This window comes from Enhydra lutris, unplaced genomic scaffold (genome assembly GCF_002288905.1).
Source record: "Enhydra lutris kenyoni isolate GAN:26980312 unplaced genomic scaffold, ASM228890v2 scaffoldscaffold88, whole genome shotgun sequence".
In the NCBI taxonomy this organism is placed as follows: domain Eukaryota; kingdom Metazoa; phylum Chordata; class Mammalia; order Carnivora; family Mustelidae; genus Enhydra; species Enhydra lutris.
In genome coordinates this window covers 3432712-3451283 of record NW_019154172.1, presented here as the reverse complement: position 1 = coordinate 3451283, position 18572 = coordinate 3432712, and the positions used below count along the sequence as shown (strand labels likewise).

General features: G+C 52.9%; 2 protein-coding genes across 2 annotated transcripts; one reads left to right on the top strand and one right to left on the bottom strand.

The window, feature by feature from the left end:
* The first annotated feature begins 358 nt into the window (after positions 1–358).
* LOC111162019 (bolA family member 1) lies at positions 359–1249 on the top strand. Its single transcript, XM_022526175.1, has 2 exons — positions 359–456; positions 762–1249. Exon 2 carries the CDS (start codon positions 765–767, stop codon positions 1176–1178), a length of 414 nt encoding a protein of 137 aa, XP_022381883.1. The 5' UTR covers positions 359–456; positions 762–764; the 3' UTR covers positions 1179–1249.
* A 2365-nt stretch (positions 1250–3614) lies between these two features.
* Positions 3615–16720, bottom strand: LOC111162053 (synaptic vesicle glycoprotein 2A). Its single transcript, XM_022526241.1, has 13 exons — positions 16585–16720; positions 12100–13054; positions 10232–10412; positions 9262–9413; positions 9015–9148; positions 8298–8387; positions 7941–8051; positions 7669–7757; positions 7191–7355; positions 6872–7005; positions 5120–5326; positions 4371–4530; positions 3615–3993 (listed from the first exon to the last, which is right to left on the bottom strand). The coding sequence occupies exons 2-13, from the start codon at positions 12719–12721 to the stop codon at positions 3810–3812; spliced, it is 2229 nt and encodes a 742-aa protein (XP_022381949.1). The 5' UTR covers positions 12722–13054; positions 16585–16720; the 3' UTR covers positions 3615–3809.
* Positions 16721–18572: the final 1852 nt, after the last annotated feature.

Genomic DNA, 18572 nt, shown 5'->3' with positions numbered 1-18572 from the left:
ACACAATATTGTAACTGCCCGCTTGCTTGTTCATCCTCAGTGCTCTCGAAAATTCTCGAGGACCGGACCAGCTTTATTTCCCAGTCTCCAGGACTGGTCTGCGCACAGTAATTATGTGTCCAGTAAATGTAACGAGCTTCCATTTTCTTGTATGTAAAGTAAAGGAGTTCAGCTCGATGGCAATAAAATGTATCAAGTAACAGCAGTCCCAACTGAGCAGGAATTCCCGGATTTATTCCAACTCTGCTTCACAACCTAAAAGCACGAGTCGCCAAAGCTCATAGACTACAATTCCCGTGAGCCCTCGGGGCATCACGTGGTGCCTGCCCATTCCATTACTGCGTAGCTAGGACTCCATTTCCCAGCGTGCCTGGGGACGCGACGAAGGCATTTGTTCGAGAACTTCAGGAGTCCGGTCCCTGAGCCACAACTGTGGTAGCCAAGGCTGAGCGGAAGGTAGAAAGGGCCCAGCCTGGGGTTTAAAGGGGACACTGGCTCAACCACAAACCCCGAGTTGCGCGTACCCTGTCTTTGCAACCGCCGGCCCACTCTCTGCTAAAGTGCCTGTTCGCGGGCCCTTTCCGATCCCTCGTAGGCCCTCTGCTGCCGGCAGCTGGAGGCCAAATTCCCCCACGTCACACAGAGGGAAGGGTTGGTGTCTGGAGTTGAGGCGGGCACCCTGCAGGAGCGGAGTGCGGATGTGGGCGGTTCGGGGTGGGAGGCCCTGACCCTCACTGCTCTGGGCCTTGTCTCTGCGGTAGCCGATGCTGAGTGGGCAGCTGGTCGGGCGCCTGTTCTCCATGGCTGGTCGCGTCTGTTTGTCCCGGAGCAGCGCAGGATTGGGGACTATCGGTCCCGTCGAGGCAGCCATTCGCAAGAAGTTGGAGCAGGCCCTGAACCCCGAAGTGCTGGAGCTGCGCAACGAGAGCGGCGGCCATGCGGTCCCACCAGGCAGCGAGACGCATTTCCGCGTGGCGGTAGTGAGCTCTCGCTTTGAGGGACTGAGCCCCTTACAACGGCACCGGCTGGTCCACGCTGCCCTTTCTGAGGAGCTGGCTGGGCCAGTCCACGCACTGGCCATACAGGCGCGGACCCCGGCCCAGTGGAAGGAAAACCCTCAACTGGACATGAGCCCCCCTTGCTTGGGTGGGAACAAGAAAACTCGGGGAACCCTTTGAGCCTCGGGAGAGGGAAGACCAGGATGCTAATGGTTTGTCTGTGAATAAACTACGGGCTTTCTTCCGGTCAATACAGTCTGGTGTTTGTAAGGGATAAGGATCCTTGGGTCCCATTTAGCCAGCATATACATATCCTCTGGAGATCAGAGCTTACCCAGGGAAAGAGTAGCCTCAGGTGATCATGGAGGGCTTCCCTGGGGGGAGTGACCTAATTGGATCTTTAAAGGAAAGTCGATTTAAACCTGAAAGGAGAGGAAAGATGTTACAAGTAGGGGGAAGAGCTCAAGCAAAGGCAGAGAAGCTGGACGAGACAGTGACTTGATTGGACAAGACAGGAGTTACAAATACATTTTGAATTTCATACCAGGGAAATGTTTGGCTTTCTATCAACCTGTCCATTTCCAAAAGGATTTGCCTTTGTTTCTCAGAAAAATCCTTAACAAAACAAAAACTAAAACACACTAAGGCAGTGCAAAGATGATAATACAAAAAATGAATATAGAAGGAGAAAACTTTATATATAGTCCTTTTCCTTATGAGCCTTTTAAAGTATTTCTGAGGGGAGCTGAAGTGATGTCCAGATAAACAACTTTAATGACCTCAGTGTGGCAATAGACTCTAGATACTAAAGAAAAAGATGAACATAAATTTTGATCATTTTGAGCTATAGTTTAGACTGCATCTGGTTGGACGATAGGAAGTCACTGAGTTTTGAGGAAGGGCATACCACAGAGCATTCTGGGGCAGAGTGACCTGGCAGTGATGTGTAAGTGAATTGGCATAGGAGATGAGAGGCGCAGAGATCAACCAAGAGGGAAGGTGGGACCCTGACTTCAAGGTCAGCTGTAGGCTGGAAAGAATGGAGTTTTATTAGAGAGCTACCATTAAAAAAAAAAAAAAAAAATCAGAAAATGGCTTGATTAGAACAGAGCACAGACATAGCCATTTGGAATTTTAAGGATTTATTTCCTTTTTATTTTTCATCGTTATTTTTCATTTCATTTTTCACATCAACAGAGTTGAGTTTAGGGGGGTGCCCCAGGAGAGCAGGAGAGATGGATGGGCCCCTTCAGAGGGCACAAGGGAGAAGGCTGCGTCCAGCAAATGAAGGGTAAGGAAAGGGGGTACACACTTGTACACTGGGCACTGGAGAAGGCGGTCCTTTGAGCACAGACACCAAAGAGTTAAACAGTCCCCACCTGGTTCAGTGTTACAAAATGGGGGAGAGACCACAGGGTGGGGGCACCAGACGCAGCACGAGGAGGGTGAATTTGGATTTTCTTTTTTTGTTGTTGTTTTCACTTTTTTCCTTTTAACTTTTTTTTTTTTTAACATTTTACAAACAGCTAAAAACTACAACACGTCACAGCTACAGTGGGGGGTGGGGGGGCAGGAGGGCACCAAAGAAAGCAGCCACAGTGGGGTGAGACAAGGGCAGCTTAACTTACCGGGGCTATCATGTAGAAAGGGTGAAATGGGGAAACTGAGGCTTCTGGTCCCACATTAGGGGGTCCCTGGCTTATTGCCCAACCTCTTCCCACTTCAGAGGAGTTGCTGGGAGGGCCCCTGCTTTCTGCCCCTGCCCCAGCTCCTTGTGCTTTTTGATCTGCTGGTTTGACCCCATGCCTGGTTTCTTTCCCTCCCCTGCTACCCTGCCTGTGAGGGGACAGGTGGGGGGTGGGAGGGCAGCTGTGCTGTCCCTGTCTGTGCTATTGTGGGTAGAGCCTCTCACTCCAGAGGCCTGTGCTTCTTGAGAGGAGGCGAGGAGATGGACCTCGTCAGGTGCCCTTGGTCCGGCTAGACTGCAGGACTCATCCTAGCCTGGCCTGGGGCTCCTCCCTCCCAGGCCTGGCCCAGAAACAAGATTAGGGGAGGGACTACGGGAGGCAGGTAGTGTGTGTATCCATGGAGATGACCCTTGGCTTATATCTTAGGACAGTGACACCCCGCCCCACGGCACATACACACACATACGTGAAGTGTTACACATTCACACACACACAGTCCTGCTGAGCTGCCTCAGAACTTAATATATAAATAAATAAGAATCAGCTAATTTCATAAAACTCAGGCTCCTTACTTGTAGCCCAAATTGGTGGGGAGGCCAGGGGGCTGAGGTTTATTGCTACTCCCCCAGCATCTGACAGCTGTGAGAGGGCACCTGAGGCCCTTCCAACTCTAAGAAGTTCTTTTGGTCCATGGACTACACGGAGCCCCAGCCCCCAGCGCAACCACATGCCCACGGTTTCACCAGGGCCCAGGTAGAGGGGATGAGGGGGAGGGCAGGAGGCCTGTTCTGGACCCCCTAGAGCCAGGAAGAGCTAGGATCCCTCACTAACACTGGGGGAGAAGGGGGAGCCCGAGCCTTCTCCTGTGCAAAGTCAATGGGGGGTAGGAGGTGGGGAGGAGAGCTGCATCCCCAAATGGGGATGAAAGAGCCTTCCCTGTAGTTCCTGCCCACGGGGTCACACACATGCACACGCGCACACGCACACACAAACACACGGCTAAGACACGGAACACAGGGGAGTGGGGAGTGAGGCTGCTCGGGCCGGGATGGCAGGGCAGGGAGGGAGAAGGAGCCGTTGGCCTCACAGTGTGCCTGCCACCCTCGAAAGCCCGGCGGCCCTCTCACTGCAGCACCTGCCCCCGGGTCTCAGGCAACTTCAGGGCCAGAGAGCTCCCGAGGGCAAGCGCGGCCGAGGCAAAGAGGATGGGGGCAGCCTTGGTGATTCCCACAAAGGATGTGAAGATGCTGATCCCCAGTACGGCTGCCAGTTTACAGAGGGCGTTCAGGAAGCCGAAAGCTGTGGTCCTGTTCCAAGTCCCCAGGGCAGTCGGAAGAGGAGATAAAGAAGAGGCACGGGAGGATTTGTCGGGGATGGGCAAGTAGGTGGGAGGGCAACGGAGAGATGGCAGGTGGTGTCCGAGAAGGAGAGGAAGGATGGAAGGATAGGAGAGGTGAGGCATGGACATCAGGGAATAGAGATTGGGAGGCAAGGTGAAAAGACCAAAAAATTTGGTTAATAGCTAAGACTTCAAGGAGCGAATACTAAAGTTAAAAGCCCTTAGAGGAGAAACTCCATGTGAATGTGCGTCCTTCTAACCCTAAAGATGATCTCCCATTCAGCCCACTTCCTTATCCCACCTCCCCCAAAACCGGCGGCCCTGCCCCCATGACACTCCTACTACCTCTTGTCCGAGGGGTAGAGTTCAACGGTCAACACGTCCAGCGCGTTCCAGGATGCAATGCTGACCCCCCCAAAAAGGCAGAGCAGGGCGATCATGGCTGACTCGCTGTTCCCAAAAGACAGGAAGAAGCAGGAGACACAGGACATCACGCTGGAGCCAGCTGGAGCCAGGAAAGGAGGGAACATGAACCCAGCCACAGTGATGCCCATCCACGACCCACCCCATGCCATCAACCAGGCTTGAGGGTAGCCCAGGATGAGACTCTTCTTCCCAAAGGACTCAAAACGAAGGCTCCTCCCTCATCCCCAACCTCCCTTATAATTCTCTTTTTACTAGTAACGTCAGTAACAACCATCTCTTCAATGACAGCTATGGGCCAGGGAGCCTGATCTTTACATGCATTGATCTGATGCATCAGGCAGGTACTGTCATCACCCCCGTTTTGCAGACGAGACGCTGGGCTCAGAGAGGTGAAGTAACTTGCCCAAGGTAGGGGCAGAGCTGAGATTCAAAACCCATAGCCTCCAAGCCTGCGTGCTCGCTATTCTGCCTACCTCCTTTACCCCCCAGAGAAGCTTCCACGCCAGGCCCCACCCCATCTCACAGCCAAGACCTAAACAGAAGAGAGAGAGAACCTTCTCTGGCTAAGCTTTTCCGTCAGAATCAGGGGAGAAGCGTGTTGACAGCCTCGCCCTGCTCCCCGGCCCCCGAGTCAGTTCTGTCACACCACCACCCTCCCGCCCCCTTACCAAGCATCCGGAGCCTGCCAATCTTGTCCATAAGCAGGGCAGACACGATGTTCCCGGGAAGCACAGCCAGCGTCCCCAAGAAGCTGACAAAGTACACCATGTAGGCGCCTTCGCCGGTCCCTGTCACGTCCAGTGGGCAGCCCTCCTTGTTGTGCAGGAACGTGCTGTTCACCAGACGGCTGTTCACAAACTTGTACTCAAACAGGTCTGGGGGCCAAGACCAAGGAAGGCAGGTGGTCAGTGAAATGTGATAGGGAGGCTCAAGGCAGGGCTCAAGGCGCTGCCTTTGTGGGGTTAGTGGGACGGGGGCGGGGGGGGGGGTAGTGGGGGGCAGGGCTCTCAAACTTGCTCAGGGCATTCATTATAAAACATCAAATGAAAGCACCCTGGCAACCAGGATTGTTCCTATGGTGCAGGAAATGACCATAGTCTATGAAACCGAACAGTGGAACTGGCTGTTTCCAAGTTATCTCACTAATAATCTTTGCTTCTTATTCATTCCTTTTGTCTGCCCTAGCTGACTATAAGCAGTAGTGGTGCTGTGGGTCTAGGAAAAATTCCTGAGCCAGATATTAAAAATCATTAGAAGTCCTTTCCATTATTTTTCCTTGCAAGGTGGGAAAAACTTACCCAGTACTCCATTAGGGGTGGGATACTCAGTCTAGCTGACAAAGCAGCAGTTCATGTTTGATTCTCAAATTTGAGAATCACTGTTTTAAAAACTGGACTAATGTGGGGTGCCTGTGGGGGCTCACTGAGTTAAGCAGCAGACCCTTGATTCCCACTCAGGTGGTGATTTCAGGGTAGTGGGGTCGAGCCCTTCGTGGTGCTCCCTGCTTAGCAGGAACTCTGCTTGAGGCTCTTTCTCTCTCCCTCTGCCCCTCCCCACCCCACCCCTCAAATAAATGTTTAAAAACAAAACAAAAATAAAAACAAAACAGGGTGCCTGGGTGGCTCAGTTGGTTAAGCAATTGCCCTCAGCTCAGATCATGATCCTGGAGTCCCAGGACCGAGTCCCACATCCGGATCCCTGCTCAGCAGGGAGTCTGCTTCTCCCTGTGCCCCTCCCCCCTCATGCTCTTTCTCTCATTCTCTCTCTTTCAAATACATAAAATCTTTTTTTAAAAAGATTTTATTTATTATTTATTTGACACACAGAGAGAGATATCATAGGTAGGCAGAGAGGCAGGCAGAGAGAGAAGGGGGAAGCAGGCTCCCTGCTGAGCAGACAGCCTGACACGGTGCTTGATCCCAGGACCCTGAGACCATGACCTGAGCCGAACGCAGCAGCTTTAACCCACTGAGCCACCCAGGCGCCCCCACAAATAAATAAATAAAATCTTTAAAACAAACAAACAAACAAACAGGCACTGGACTAATGCAATGATTTCCAACCTTTTACCCACCAAATATCCCTTTTATGATTTTTTTCCTGAAGACCCTGTTGGAATGAGTTTTGCCCTCTTCAAAAGTGCATTCATAACATCACACAGTTACTTGAATTCCAGCTCAAAGGCAAAGAACTTTGATGTTTTTGCCAGGTAGTCTTAAAACTATTACAGAGAATGTTCCATTTCCGTTCGATTTTTGGAATTCTTGGTAGTAGCTCACAGGCCCGCGTACCACCTTCCTGCAGGGCCCCACGGATCTCAGCTTGTGAACCCTGAGCTAGGGAATGAGCAAGGCTCCTTCTCCCCCCTTCAGGGTCCACCCAGCCCTTTGGTCTGACAGCCACCGGCCACACCACCTTACCAGTGTTATAGAACACAGTGTTGATGAACGTGCAGTTGCGGAAGAATGTGTTGCTCGAAGTGACATCCTCGAAATAACACTCCTCAAACAAGGAATCCTCAAAGGACACTGACTTCAGACGCAGCCCGATGAACCTGGAAGGCCAGGATGATGAGACATACTTTCCCCTCACCCTCATACCCTCCTCAAAGACTCATCCCTTGGAAGTGAGGAGAAACCCCAGGTATTTACCCCCCAAACACCCCGTCTCCGAACTCCCAGGCTCATACAAGAGGTAGAAAGGACAGGGAAGAAGAGACATGGAAAGCTCCCCATGTACTTGTCATTGAAGTACTGTCCCCCGCGGTGGATCTGATTCTCCAGCGTGAAATTAAAGGTCACGTGCTCCACACGCTCCCCAGAGAACAACTTGGTCCGGGCTGCATAGTCCACTGCCTGGAGATGGCGGATCATGTCAGGAAACCAGACAGTCAGGCCGTAGTAGCTGGAGAGTCAAGGACGATGGAATCAGACAAGGCTCAGGATTAGGACCAGAGGGTCCAGAAATGAGGGGGGAGAGAGTCAGGACCTTGCTCACCTCTCTAGCCTCATCCCTCACCCCTCCTCCCTTCACCGACTGCCCAGGGTCCGGGGGGACTTCACATTGGTCTACTCACCCACCGCACTCTTATCTCCCATGCATCTGCTCTGCCCTTGGCCTGGAACAAGTCTCCCCACCCCACCCCCACCCCCAGCCTGTCTAACTTCCATCTGGTCTTCAGGACTCTGATCCCCACCGCCCCCACACACCCCCTCACCTGAATGACATGGTGAACCACACGCCCATCATCATCAGAGTGATGCGTCGATATTCGGGACCAAAACAGGAGAGGAAATTGCCCCAAACCTAGGTGGAACAGAACAGTCAGACAGAGGCTGCACTAACTTCTAGTACCCCCAGGTCCCCCCTTCTCCGACTCAACCCCCTCCCTTCAGGTCACCCACCATCCCCACACACAGGCTCCAGCCCTGCCTTCATCTCCACCTCTCCCGCTCCCTTCTCTCTCTTCACGGAACCATCCCTCGTTACCTGCCCCCCCAGGCTCAGGGCCCGGACCCCCCAGCGCTGGTACCAAGTCCCCGTGTCTGACTGGATTTCGATCAACTCATCCTCCTGATGAATCGTCTTAATGTGGGTTACCTGGGGTCAAGATCGGGGGTTAGCCATCATATAGTCTGTATTTCCCAACCCCATTCTGGTGCCTCGGTTTCTCCTCCAGGAGCAAAATGCAAGCAGGGGGTGGGGGACAGACGTGCCACGATACCCCGAGAGATGACATTGAGGGAGGGTGTGGGGTATGGTTGGAGAGGTCAGGGAAGGTAGAGAGGGGCTGGTGGGGCTGGGACCGGAGTGCTGTGGAGGATCGCGGGGAGGGCTGTGGCTTACAGAGAAGACTCGCTCAGGATGGCCCTTGGCTCGCATGTTGGTGTCATGAACCTGCTTCAGCACCATCCAGGCCTCATCATGCTTCCCGTTCTAGAGCCACAGACACAGTTCCCATATCTGGGTTAGCTCCTGCCTGAGCCAGGGCAACAGGCCCCCTCCCTGTGGCTTCTCTAGTCCCAAGATACAAAAAGGCTCCCCCCACTACCTCCGACCTCTGGGCACGGACATCACCTGCTCTGAACGAGGGCCACGAAGGGATACGGCAAAATATAATCGGACTTGGGCCATAGTAGTGGGAGTCCAGGAGACAGATACAACTATGGGTCCTAGGGATCCATGGGGACAATGAAAAGAGAACTGAAAACAAGGGAATTGATGAGGGCAAGGAGATGGTCAGAGGAAGAGCGGCTTCCTAACCCTCCTGGACCAAGATCTACTTGGAGAGGGAAGAAGTAGAGGATGAGAACGTCTCTTGAACTCTAAAGTCGGGACCAGGCCCCCTGCCCACAACATCTTAGGCCACTGCTGGGTGAGGAGGTACCCTCGTTTCTCTGTGCACAGAGACCACCCCCTACAGAGATACAGCACCAAAGGAAGCAAGCCAAAGACCCCAGAAGTATGGACCCTGCGAGGGTCCCCCAAACCAAACCCACCGTGAGTGCTTGAACACAGAACCCCCTGCCTCCCGTCCCCCGGGCCAGCCCCCACCCCACTTACCTCCAGGAAGAAGCGGGGGCTCTCCGGCTGTGTGGTCAGTGCGCCGATGGCAAACACGGAAGGGAAGGCACAAACAAGGACAAACACCCTCCAGCTGTGGAACTGGTAAGCGGACCCCATCTGAAAGCTCCATCCTGGCAGGGACAAGTCAGCATCAGCAGAGAGGCCCGAGGCTGGGGGGGCTCCCACCACCAGGCACCCGGCCGAAGAGGAAGACACTGGGGCACGTTCCCTGGGGGCTGCTCACCATAGTGGGGGATGATGGCCCAGGCCATGGCAGCGGCATACACTCCACCAATCATCCAAAACATGCAGAGCCAGCTCAAATGCTCCCCACGTTTCTCCTGGGCCAGAAACTCCGAGAAATAGGAAAAGACAATGGGGATGGACCCTCCAATCCTGGAGGGCATCGCAAGAGATTAGAGCATTAGAAAACGGCCCGTTCCTGATCCCTTGCCCCAGCGCTCTGCATCCCTGAGTGCCTTTCATCTGCCAGACCTTAGTAAAGAGATTTCTCCCACAGTGCCCTGCATACTCCCTCCCCAGCAGCCAGCGAGCACCCATCCTGGGGACCCTGAGAGACAGGCAGGGAGGCCTCAGGGGCAGAGGAGGCACAAACGTTGAATCTTGAAGATGATTGCAGAGTTGCATGAGAGGGAAGATAATTATGGACAAGAGGGGAAATGCCCAGAGGAGAAAGATGGGAAAAGAGTCTGAGGGCAGGTCTGTGGGGAGCAGGCCAAGGACAAGAGCTTGCGGCCCCGGCAATGAACGCATGCTGGTACCTCAGGGAGCGTGGGAGTGTGATGGGTCAAGGATTCCAAGTTCTGGCCGCTGTGGGTGTTAGCAAGGTCTTTTATCAAATGCAGGAAATATGTCAACAGGAAAGGGGATAACTCAAGGGTTTACAGGCACCCAGGGCTAAGGCTGAGACCCACCAGGCCTCTTCATGGAGCCAGTCTCAGAATGGAATTAGAGGGTAGGTGGCAGACTGAGGAGAGGACCAGACAAGGAATGTTGTTCTGGACAGGCGGTAGATGGGTCCTGGACAGGGGGAAGCTGGCCTGAAGTTGGTAGGAGAAAGGAATTCATTCAATGCATACAGACTGGAGGGACATCTGGTATGCCGGCACTGTGTTGGGCTCTAGAAATACAACAGTGACCATGTACGGTCCTCCTTCAGGACTCCTCCAGGGGCTTAGGAAGTGGCCACTCACCCAACCCCGGAAAGGAGGCGGCAGAAGAGGAAAGTGCCATAACCCTGGACGAAAGATGAGAAAAAGGCGAAGACGCTGTTGACCGAGAGCGAGATGAGCAGACACTGCCTCCGGCCCAGCCGATCAGCCAGACCTCCCCAGAGGAAGGCTCCCACCATCATGCCCAGGTAGACTATAAGTCCTGAAGGAGGGAAACAGAGGCAGCAGGGGTATGAGAGGACATGCTTCCTTTCTCACACTTTGTGAGCATTAAGTGAGCTAGAGCTGCAGCAGAATGGATCGAGGAGCTGGAGGACTTCTAGAATAGCTAAGTCTACCCAGAGATGAGAGCAAGTAAGAGAAGGTGAAATATGAGTGAAGACAGAAGGCCACCCCTGCAGGCCAGGGATTCAAAGGCAGGAAGGCAGACATGGGAGATCCCAAGAATTCTTTCTTTCTCCCCCCCGACCCCTGCTCTCTCTTGCTTGCTCTCAGCTCTTGCTCTCTGTCTCTGTCTCTCTGTCCCTCTCTCTCTCTCTCACACACACACACCATCCCCATCTCTGGCTTGCCTGGAAGGAGCAATGGATTGTCCCAGACTCCCAAACCCTCCTAGGGTCACCTCTCCCCTCCCAGCCTTGATGCCCTCAAAGCAGCAGGAGGGGTCTCTCGTGTACCTGGGAAAGCAGCTCCCATTCCTTCTGTCCCCCCCATGAAATCCCCCACACAGAACCTGTCTTTTACTCCTCCTAGCTCTAGGGCTTCTGGACCTAAAACTCTCCTGTTTCTTACTTCCTTCCTATATTTGGAGTTGGAACTGATCTTAAAAATCATCTACTCCAGGGGCGCCTGGGTGGCTCAGTGGGTTAAAGCCTCTGCCTTCAGCTCAGGTCATGATCCCAGGGTCCTGGGATCAAACCCCACATCGGGCTCTCTGCTCGGCAGGGAGCCTGCTTCCTCCTCTCTCTCTGCCTGCCTTTCTGCCTACTTGTGATCTCTGTCTATCAAATAAATAAATAAAATCTTTTTTTGTTTTTTTTTTTTTAAGATTCTTATTTATTTATTTGACAGAGAGAGATCACAAGCAGGCAGAGAGGGAGGCAGAGAGAGAGGAAGGAAAGCAGGCTCCCTGCTGAGCAGAGAGCCCGATGCGGGGCTTGATCCCAGGACCCTGGGATCATGACCTGAGCCGAAGGCAGAGGCTTAACCCACTGAGCCACCCAGGTGCCCCAAATAAATAAAATCTTAAAAAAAAAAAATCATCTACTCTAAACTCCGCATTTTAGCCATGCTTCAGCCAAGCCCCAAGGAGTGGGGATCTGCCCAAGGTCTCATGGCAACTTGGGAGCAGGGCAAGAACGAGAGATCCTTTGTGGGTGAGTCTGAGGAGTTTCCTCCCTCAGGGTTCACATCAGGAAGGGCCATTAGAGACCACTCACTGGCCCTTGAACACTCCCAAGCCTGGCCAAGAGCAAGTGTGGCCCATCTTCTCTGGCTGAAGATGGACCTAGGATTGTTCCCCTATCCTAGTCAGCCTAAACTGACTTCCCATCTAAACTAGGAAGTTTAGACACTGATTTCTTGTTTCCCAGTTCAGGGAAAGGGTCAAGTTGACAAAAGGGAATTGTCCAAAGAAACATGGCCACCTCCTGGAGAACTAAGCAGACGGCCACCCAAGCCCCAGCCCAGCACAAACGACCTCACTGTGACCCAGCCTCAAGAGGAGGGTGTGTGAGGGGAGATTGTGCAGAGGAACTCCAAGCCCTCTGGGGACATCTTGGGACCAGGGTTCTAGGAGCCCAGTGGTAAGGACAGGGGTTCTCACGACCAAAGGTGTTTCTAGAGTTTGGGGCAGGACAGGGGTAGAGTGCCTCCCCAGTGTGTCTTACCTAGCATGCCTTTATTGGAGTCTGACAGGCACATGTCCTTTTCAGCACTGGGCAGCACAAAGCCCACCACAAAGACTTCGACACCATCAGCCATCAGCGCCAGGCCAAGCACGAAATAGAGTGTCCACTGGAAGCGGCCATGGCCACACTCCCGGAGGATGGCTTCGTACTGCTGAGCTAGTTCTTCCCGTTCTTTCCGCCGTTGCGCCTCCCCCAGGCCACCAGGAGGGCCCTCCCCATCACCCAAGCCCCCCCTCCCTCTAGCCAGGGGAGCCCCATCTGCCATCCGCTCGCCTTTGCCCCCAGACTCTGCCCGGGGGATGCCCTGATATTCCCCCTCATAGATCTCATCATCCTCATCGTGGCCCTCAGTGGCATCACTGGATGCGCCACCTTCCTCCTCGTCCTGGGCCCCTTCCCCACGGTAATAGCCATCAGCAGGGGCAGGGAAGTCATCGTCATCGTCCTCCTCCTCAAAGCGGGAGTAGGATCTACGGGAATATTCATCCTGGACTCTGTCCAGGCCCTTCACCACCTTCTTGGCCGCATGCTTCTTGACTTCCTTGGCAATGTCTTTGGCCCCACGGATGAAAGCTGCCCGGTCTCTGAAGCCTTCTTCCATGATGTCTTTGGGAATGCTTCACTATACCTCCTCCACTCCCTGCTCCTTATTCAGATTTTGTTCAAGGATTTGTGAAGTCAGAAAGCCTCCTTCCTCCAGGTACTTAGATGAAGTGTGTTCAAATATCTCTAGCCACGGAATGAGAAAATGGGAAAGTCTAGGAGGGGAAAAGAGGGTGAGGAGTGCTGGCCAATTCAGTTGGATACATGGGGAAGGGAGATGGGGAGCAGGGGAATAGGAAAGGAGAGGGGAGCCAGGTTGTGGGGGCTAAGACGAAGAGCCAGGATAACTCAGGAAAGTCCACCTACTTTTCTTCTAGAAGCTTCGGGAGATCTAGAAAATATAAAAAGGGGGGGGGAAAGGAGGTTGTGAAGCCTAAGATGATAAAGAAGGCCAAGCTAGAGCTCCCATCAACCAGAGCCCCTCTGGGGCCACGTATTACAGATGGTCTCCTTGCTTTAAGCCCACACTCAGTAAAAAGGGGTGATTTCCTGGACCAACTGTGGACTGTTCAGTATAAGGCCCCTTACTCTGACCTTGGAGATCAGCCCTATGAGATTTCTCTAGAGTCAGGGTCACCTAGAGCCCTCCTCCTGATCCCCTGTCCCACATAAAGATCAGATTCCTTGCTTTACCACCGACCTGCAAAGAACAAAACAGGAAATATGGGAAACCAGAATTCTCTATTCTAGTCCGCTCTGGCTTTCTTACTTGGTGCAGAGCTTGGAAAGAATGTGTATAGGGACCAAGTCCTCCCAACTGTTGACTCAGTCACCTGAAGTGAGGCTTCTGTGCTCCTCCCCTCAAGTTCCATGTTTGTAGGCCTCACAAGAAGGGGTCTTCTCAGTGGGTAAAAGATGGGTTCCAGAGTTGGAGAGACTTAGGTCTGACTTTTTGCTTCAGCACTTACTAGTTAAGTGACCTCAGGCATGACTCTGAACACCCAGTTTCCTCTTCCTTAAGAAGGGGAAAGGAAGGATTAAATGACACAATATGTAGAAGTTCCTTAGGATAGTACCCAGCACATACAAAGTGATGAATAAATACTAGTCATTACTCCTTGCAATGATGATAATATGGTGAGATCCTCTCCACTCCCTCATGAGACCCCAGGACAAAAGCCACCTCTGAATTTTCATGGAGAAAGCTGGTTTGGGGCAAAGCACACAACAGTTATATGACCTAAGTTGAAATCCCAGCTCTGCCATTTACTTTACTGACTGCTTTTGGGAAAATTATTTAATTTCCCTCAACCTCAGTGTCCTTATATTTAAACTGGGGATAATTTTATTTTTCTGAGTCCACAAGAGAATTCAACCTCATAGTAGATATTCTATAAATACTAGTTTCCCTCCTTCCTACTAGATTGAAAAAAAAAATGTGAAGGAAGCAGGAAGCAGCAAGAGAAGAACTGGAGGTTGTACTTGGAGGTTGTTGTCCAGTATCCTCCCAAAACAGAGTCCAAAGACCCCTCTGTGTTCAAATTAATTCCAGCAGATGGGCCCACACTGTCTCTCTCCAGACAAACTAAGGAAGACTCAAAAAAGGGGAGACCTGGAACCTGAGGTCATGGAGAAGAGGCAATGTCTGGCTGCTGCCACTTTCCCTCAGGACATCATCCATGGGCCCCTTCCCTAGTGTGGGCAGGAATAGAAATGGCTGATCAGATCTATACTTTTCCAGCATGGGGGTCTAATGTCCATAGCTGTGACTCTTTTCTCCAGGGCCTCCCTTCCTAATCCCCCTTAATCCTTCCTGCTCCTCCTCCGAGTCCACAAATACCGCACTGCGTAGGAGGCCAGGAGAGAATGAAGGGGGCCTTGGGCCTCCCCCCAAAAAAGACATCCTCCAGAGGGAAGCACAGGAGAAACCCCTTTCCTTCACAGAAAAAGAGGAAGCAGGATGAGATTCTGATCAGAGAACATTCCCCTAAAAATATCCTGCCTCCTGCTCCCACCCATCTAAGGCCTTCCTTAAATGTCTCACGTGCATACAGAAGCCCGGGTAGAAGGGGGTAAGTCACGCTACGTGGCTCAGAGAGAAGCACTGACAAGCAGGGCCTTAGCCCCTTGGGCCTGATGAGAGCAGTGGACCACAATGACCAAAACCAGTGACCCCTAGGTCACCTTCTTTTCTTTGTGATACAAGGCCCCAACCATCCCCCATGCAAGAGAGGGAAATGTGGAGTCCCCTCACTGCATGTCCATTTGCTTTCATCTCCTTTCATTCCCATCTAGGATCTCCCCCAACCCCCAAACCCTGAAGGTGACAGATGGACCCACCAGGAGCCACATCCTGTGTTTGTCAACACTAGTTACTCCTGAGAAGGTACATGGAGGGTAGGTAGATAAGGCCCCCAGAGCCACAGCCGGATATGATCACTCAACAGCCAGCTCCCCCAGGGCCAATGAGCCCAGGAGGTCAGAAGGGAGAGAAAGAAGACAAATTCTTCGAGTTGGTGAGGAAGTGGTGCTATTTTTAGCCCCCAAAGCAGCACAGGGTGGCTAAGCCTGTGGGAGAGAGACAGGACTTGAAGAGGTGGAGGTTATAGGAGACAAGATTCAGGGTTACATGGCCCTTTAAGGTTGGCTGGCTCCACCTGACCAGAAAAAATGGGCCCAGGAGATTTTCTGCAGAACGGGGGAGGGGGGCTCCCGAGCAAAGTCTGCCCTTCTGGACGATAAGGAGAGGGTCCAGAAGCCCCCCCCCCCCCAGCCCCGCCCCATCAAAATCCCTGACTTTGGGAGTCACCCGCATTCCCCAACCCTCCCTAGCCCAGGTGACAAGGTCATTAAGAAGCAGTCAGTTAAAACATCCACCTACCGGGGAGGTGGGGGGTAAAACGGGAGCGGGGGGTGGAGGGGTGGGGAGAGGGCTGGAGCTCCCCTTCTTGTTACAGCTGGGTGACTTGAGCCTCAGCTCCCACCCAAGGTGCCCAAGGCTGCACCTCCCCTCCTTACATCCTATCCCAGGCTTAGGAAGATGGAGCATTCACAGTTCGGAAGGGGAAAAAGATGAAGGTGTCCGCTGAGAAGGCACAGCGGAGGAATACCGAGATGCTGGGCGGCAGGGAGAGACCTCCACAAGCGCAGGCATAGAGACCGCCTCTACCGGCATTTGCAGCAATAGCCAACCCCCCAGCACCCCCCCACCCCATCTCGCCTCTGCTCTGGCGTAAGAGAGGAGCCCCTAGAATTGACTGAACCTATTCTCTGAGTGCCTCCCACCCCCCACCACCACCCTTCGTCCTGCCTCTGGGCAAGTGCCCATCATCGCTCAACACCCTTCCCCCCCTACCTGGGAGCAACGACCCAAAGCCCCTTCCAAGCGCGTTTCAACCCCGGTGGTTTACCATCTTTCTACCCAGCATCTCCATTCTTCCTTTCCCTTCCCTCCCTCCTTCACCTGCCCTTCCTCCTCTGCCCCCATCTCCCCAACTCCAGGCAAGCCGACTGAGGCAGTATCCATTCTCTGGCCCCAGCCAAGGTCACTTACCATTGCGGGGGATTGGTGGGGGGGGGGGCGGCGGAGGGTGTGAAAGGTGAGGAGGGCGTTGGACTTTGAAGGAACGCTAGCCCACCTAAAACCCCCCACCCCGTCCATATCTGAGAGGTAGTAGCGACTTGGCTAAGGTCGAGAAAAACACCCCTACTCCATATATGTATTCTGATTCTCACAGCAACTGAAATAAATATCCATTCAGACCACCACCAGCCCCCTCACCCCTAAAGTGGGGACGGTCAACCCCCCTCCCCCCCCCCCCCCCCCAGTAAAGCATCGGAGGATAAAATGGCTGCAAGGCAAAGCAAGGATGCTTCTGCCCCGGGTGGGGTGGAGGTAAGAGACTGAGAGACGGGTCTCACCTGGCCTGGGCGCCCCGGGTAAGGGGAGTCCCGGGTGCGGGCGGGGGTCCCGGGCGCGGGGCTGGCGGCAGCGTCGACTGCTGCTCCGAGTACCAGGGGAAGCGGCAATGCAGACCTGCACCCCCCCATACACGCTCCGGCCCCGCCTCCGCCCTCCTCCTCCCCCCCCCCCCCCCCCCCCCCCCCCCCCCGGCGCCACTGAGCACCGGGAGAGACCATTGTTGGGGGGGGGAGCTGCAGAAGAAAAAAGGAGGGGATGGCCTCAGGACATCGGGGAGCAACGATGGAGGGCCTAAGGGGGTTGTCACAGACACAGCTGGAGAGGACACACAGCACTTCCCCAGCCCGCTCCTAATAAAAGATGAAAGGAACTAAGGAAGGAATAGTGATGTTAGGAAGACAAGTGGGCAGACAGAAAGGGAAGTGGGGAACAAGGCAGCCCCTTTCCCGGCGACCCATTCCTAGTATGACAGGACTCAGGAATTTCAGGGCTTCTCTCTGCCTCCAAAACACCTCCCTTCTTCCCCTTCTCCACTAATCCCAGCCATACCCTTTTCCCACGACCCTCTCCCCAGTCCGGAGTGCTCAGAATTCAAGTTTACCTGGCCGTTTTAGAGAAAGCAAGAATAGCAAGGTTTTTTATTCTGAACTGCCAGAGGTGAGACTCCTGGATAGATCCCTGCCATCTTTTCCCAGAAACAGAAGCAGCCCCCATTATTTATTTCCAGTGCAGACCTCCCCGTCGTCCTCTCTTCAGTTGGTGGCAGCAGAGGTGAGTAGGGGAAGAAGCTGAGGGCGATTTACAGGCCTAACCAACTGGGCATTAACCCTTCTATTCATTTGCTCCAATGACTTAAGAAGGGACTCCTTTGACACCCCATCCCATTCCTTTTACCACACGTGTACACACACACACACACACACACACACACACACGAACGCACACACACACAATTCTGCTTTGGGGGCAGGAGATCCAAGACATACCCCTTAGTGATCAACCCTGCTCCAGAAGTGAGGGGAGCCCTGTGGTTTGGGTATATACATACTGAATGTCTATTCTAAGATGTGAGGGCTTGGGATATTCTGGACAGAGCACTGACCAGAGGCTCCTACCTGAGTTTTCACTTCGGTAAGCTGTGGGCTCTTGCTCAGGTTCTCTGCTTCTGGCAACTTCAGTTTCCTCATCTGGAAAATGGTGCGCTTGGCACCCTTTCCAATCTAGCAGTGTGTGATTCTACTTTACCAAACAAACATGGCAGTTTCAGAAGGTGGGAATATGGTGGATGGAGAGGCCTAGCCAGCTGCTCCCTGAGAGAGCACTAGGAGGGATTTCCAGTGTTGAATTTACCACTAACAGGAATGTCCATCTAAAAACAAGAAACCAGTTCAAAAGTCAGAGTGTTTATTTCGGATCAAAGAATTACAATCCAGGGTACATTGATTTCGGTTGAAACCCAAACAGCGTCCCAGTTACAGGAGGTGGACTCCAGGTTTTTACTGGGGGGAAAAGGAAGATTAGATAAGTTGCTTTTTTTTTTTTTTTTTTTAAGATCTTTTTTTTTTTTTTTCCCGAGAGAGAGAGAGAGAGAGAGAGAGCACAAGCAGGGGGAAGGACAGGCAGAGGGAGAAGCAGGTTCCCCACTGAGTGGGGTCCCCAATGCAGGACTTGATCCCAGGATCCCAGGGCCTCAGGATCATGACCTGAGCTGGAGGCAGACGCTTAACTGGCTGAGCCACCCAGGCGCCCCTGGACTTCAAAACTACATCTTGGAAGTACTTGACTGTGCCAGTGAAGTTTACAATCAACTGAAATACGAAGCATAATGTAGCAGTATTAATTTACCATGAGAAATGTTACTGTTGCTCAGACTCATATCCAGCAATTCTCTTCTTTAAACCAAATCAGAATCAGAATGTCAACATATAAATGCACAATGACATAATTGAACAGGAATATTTTTATCTTTAATGGCATCTGGCCATCC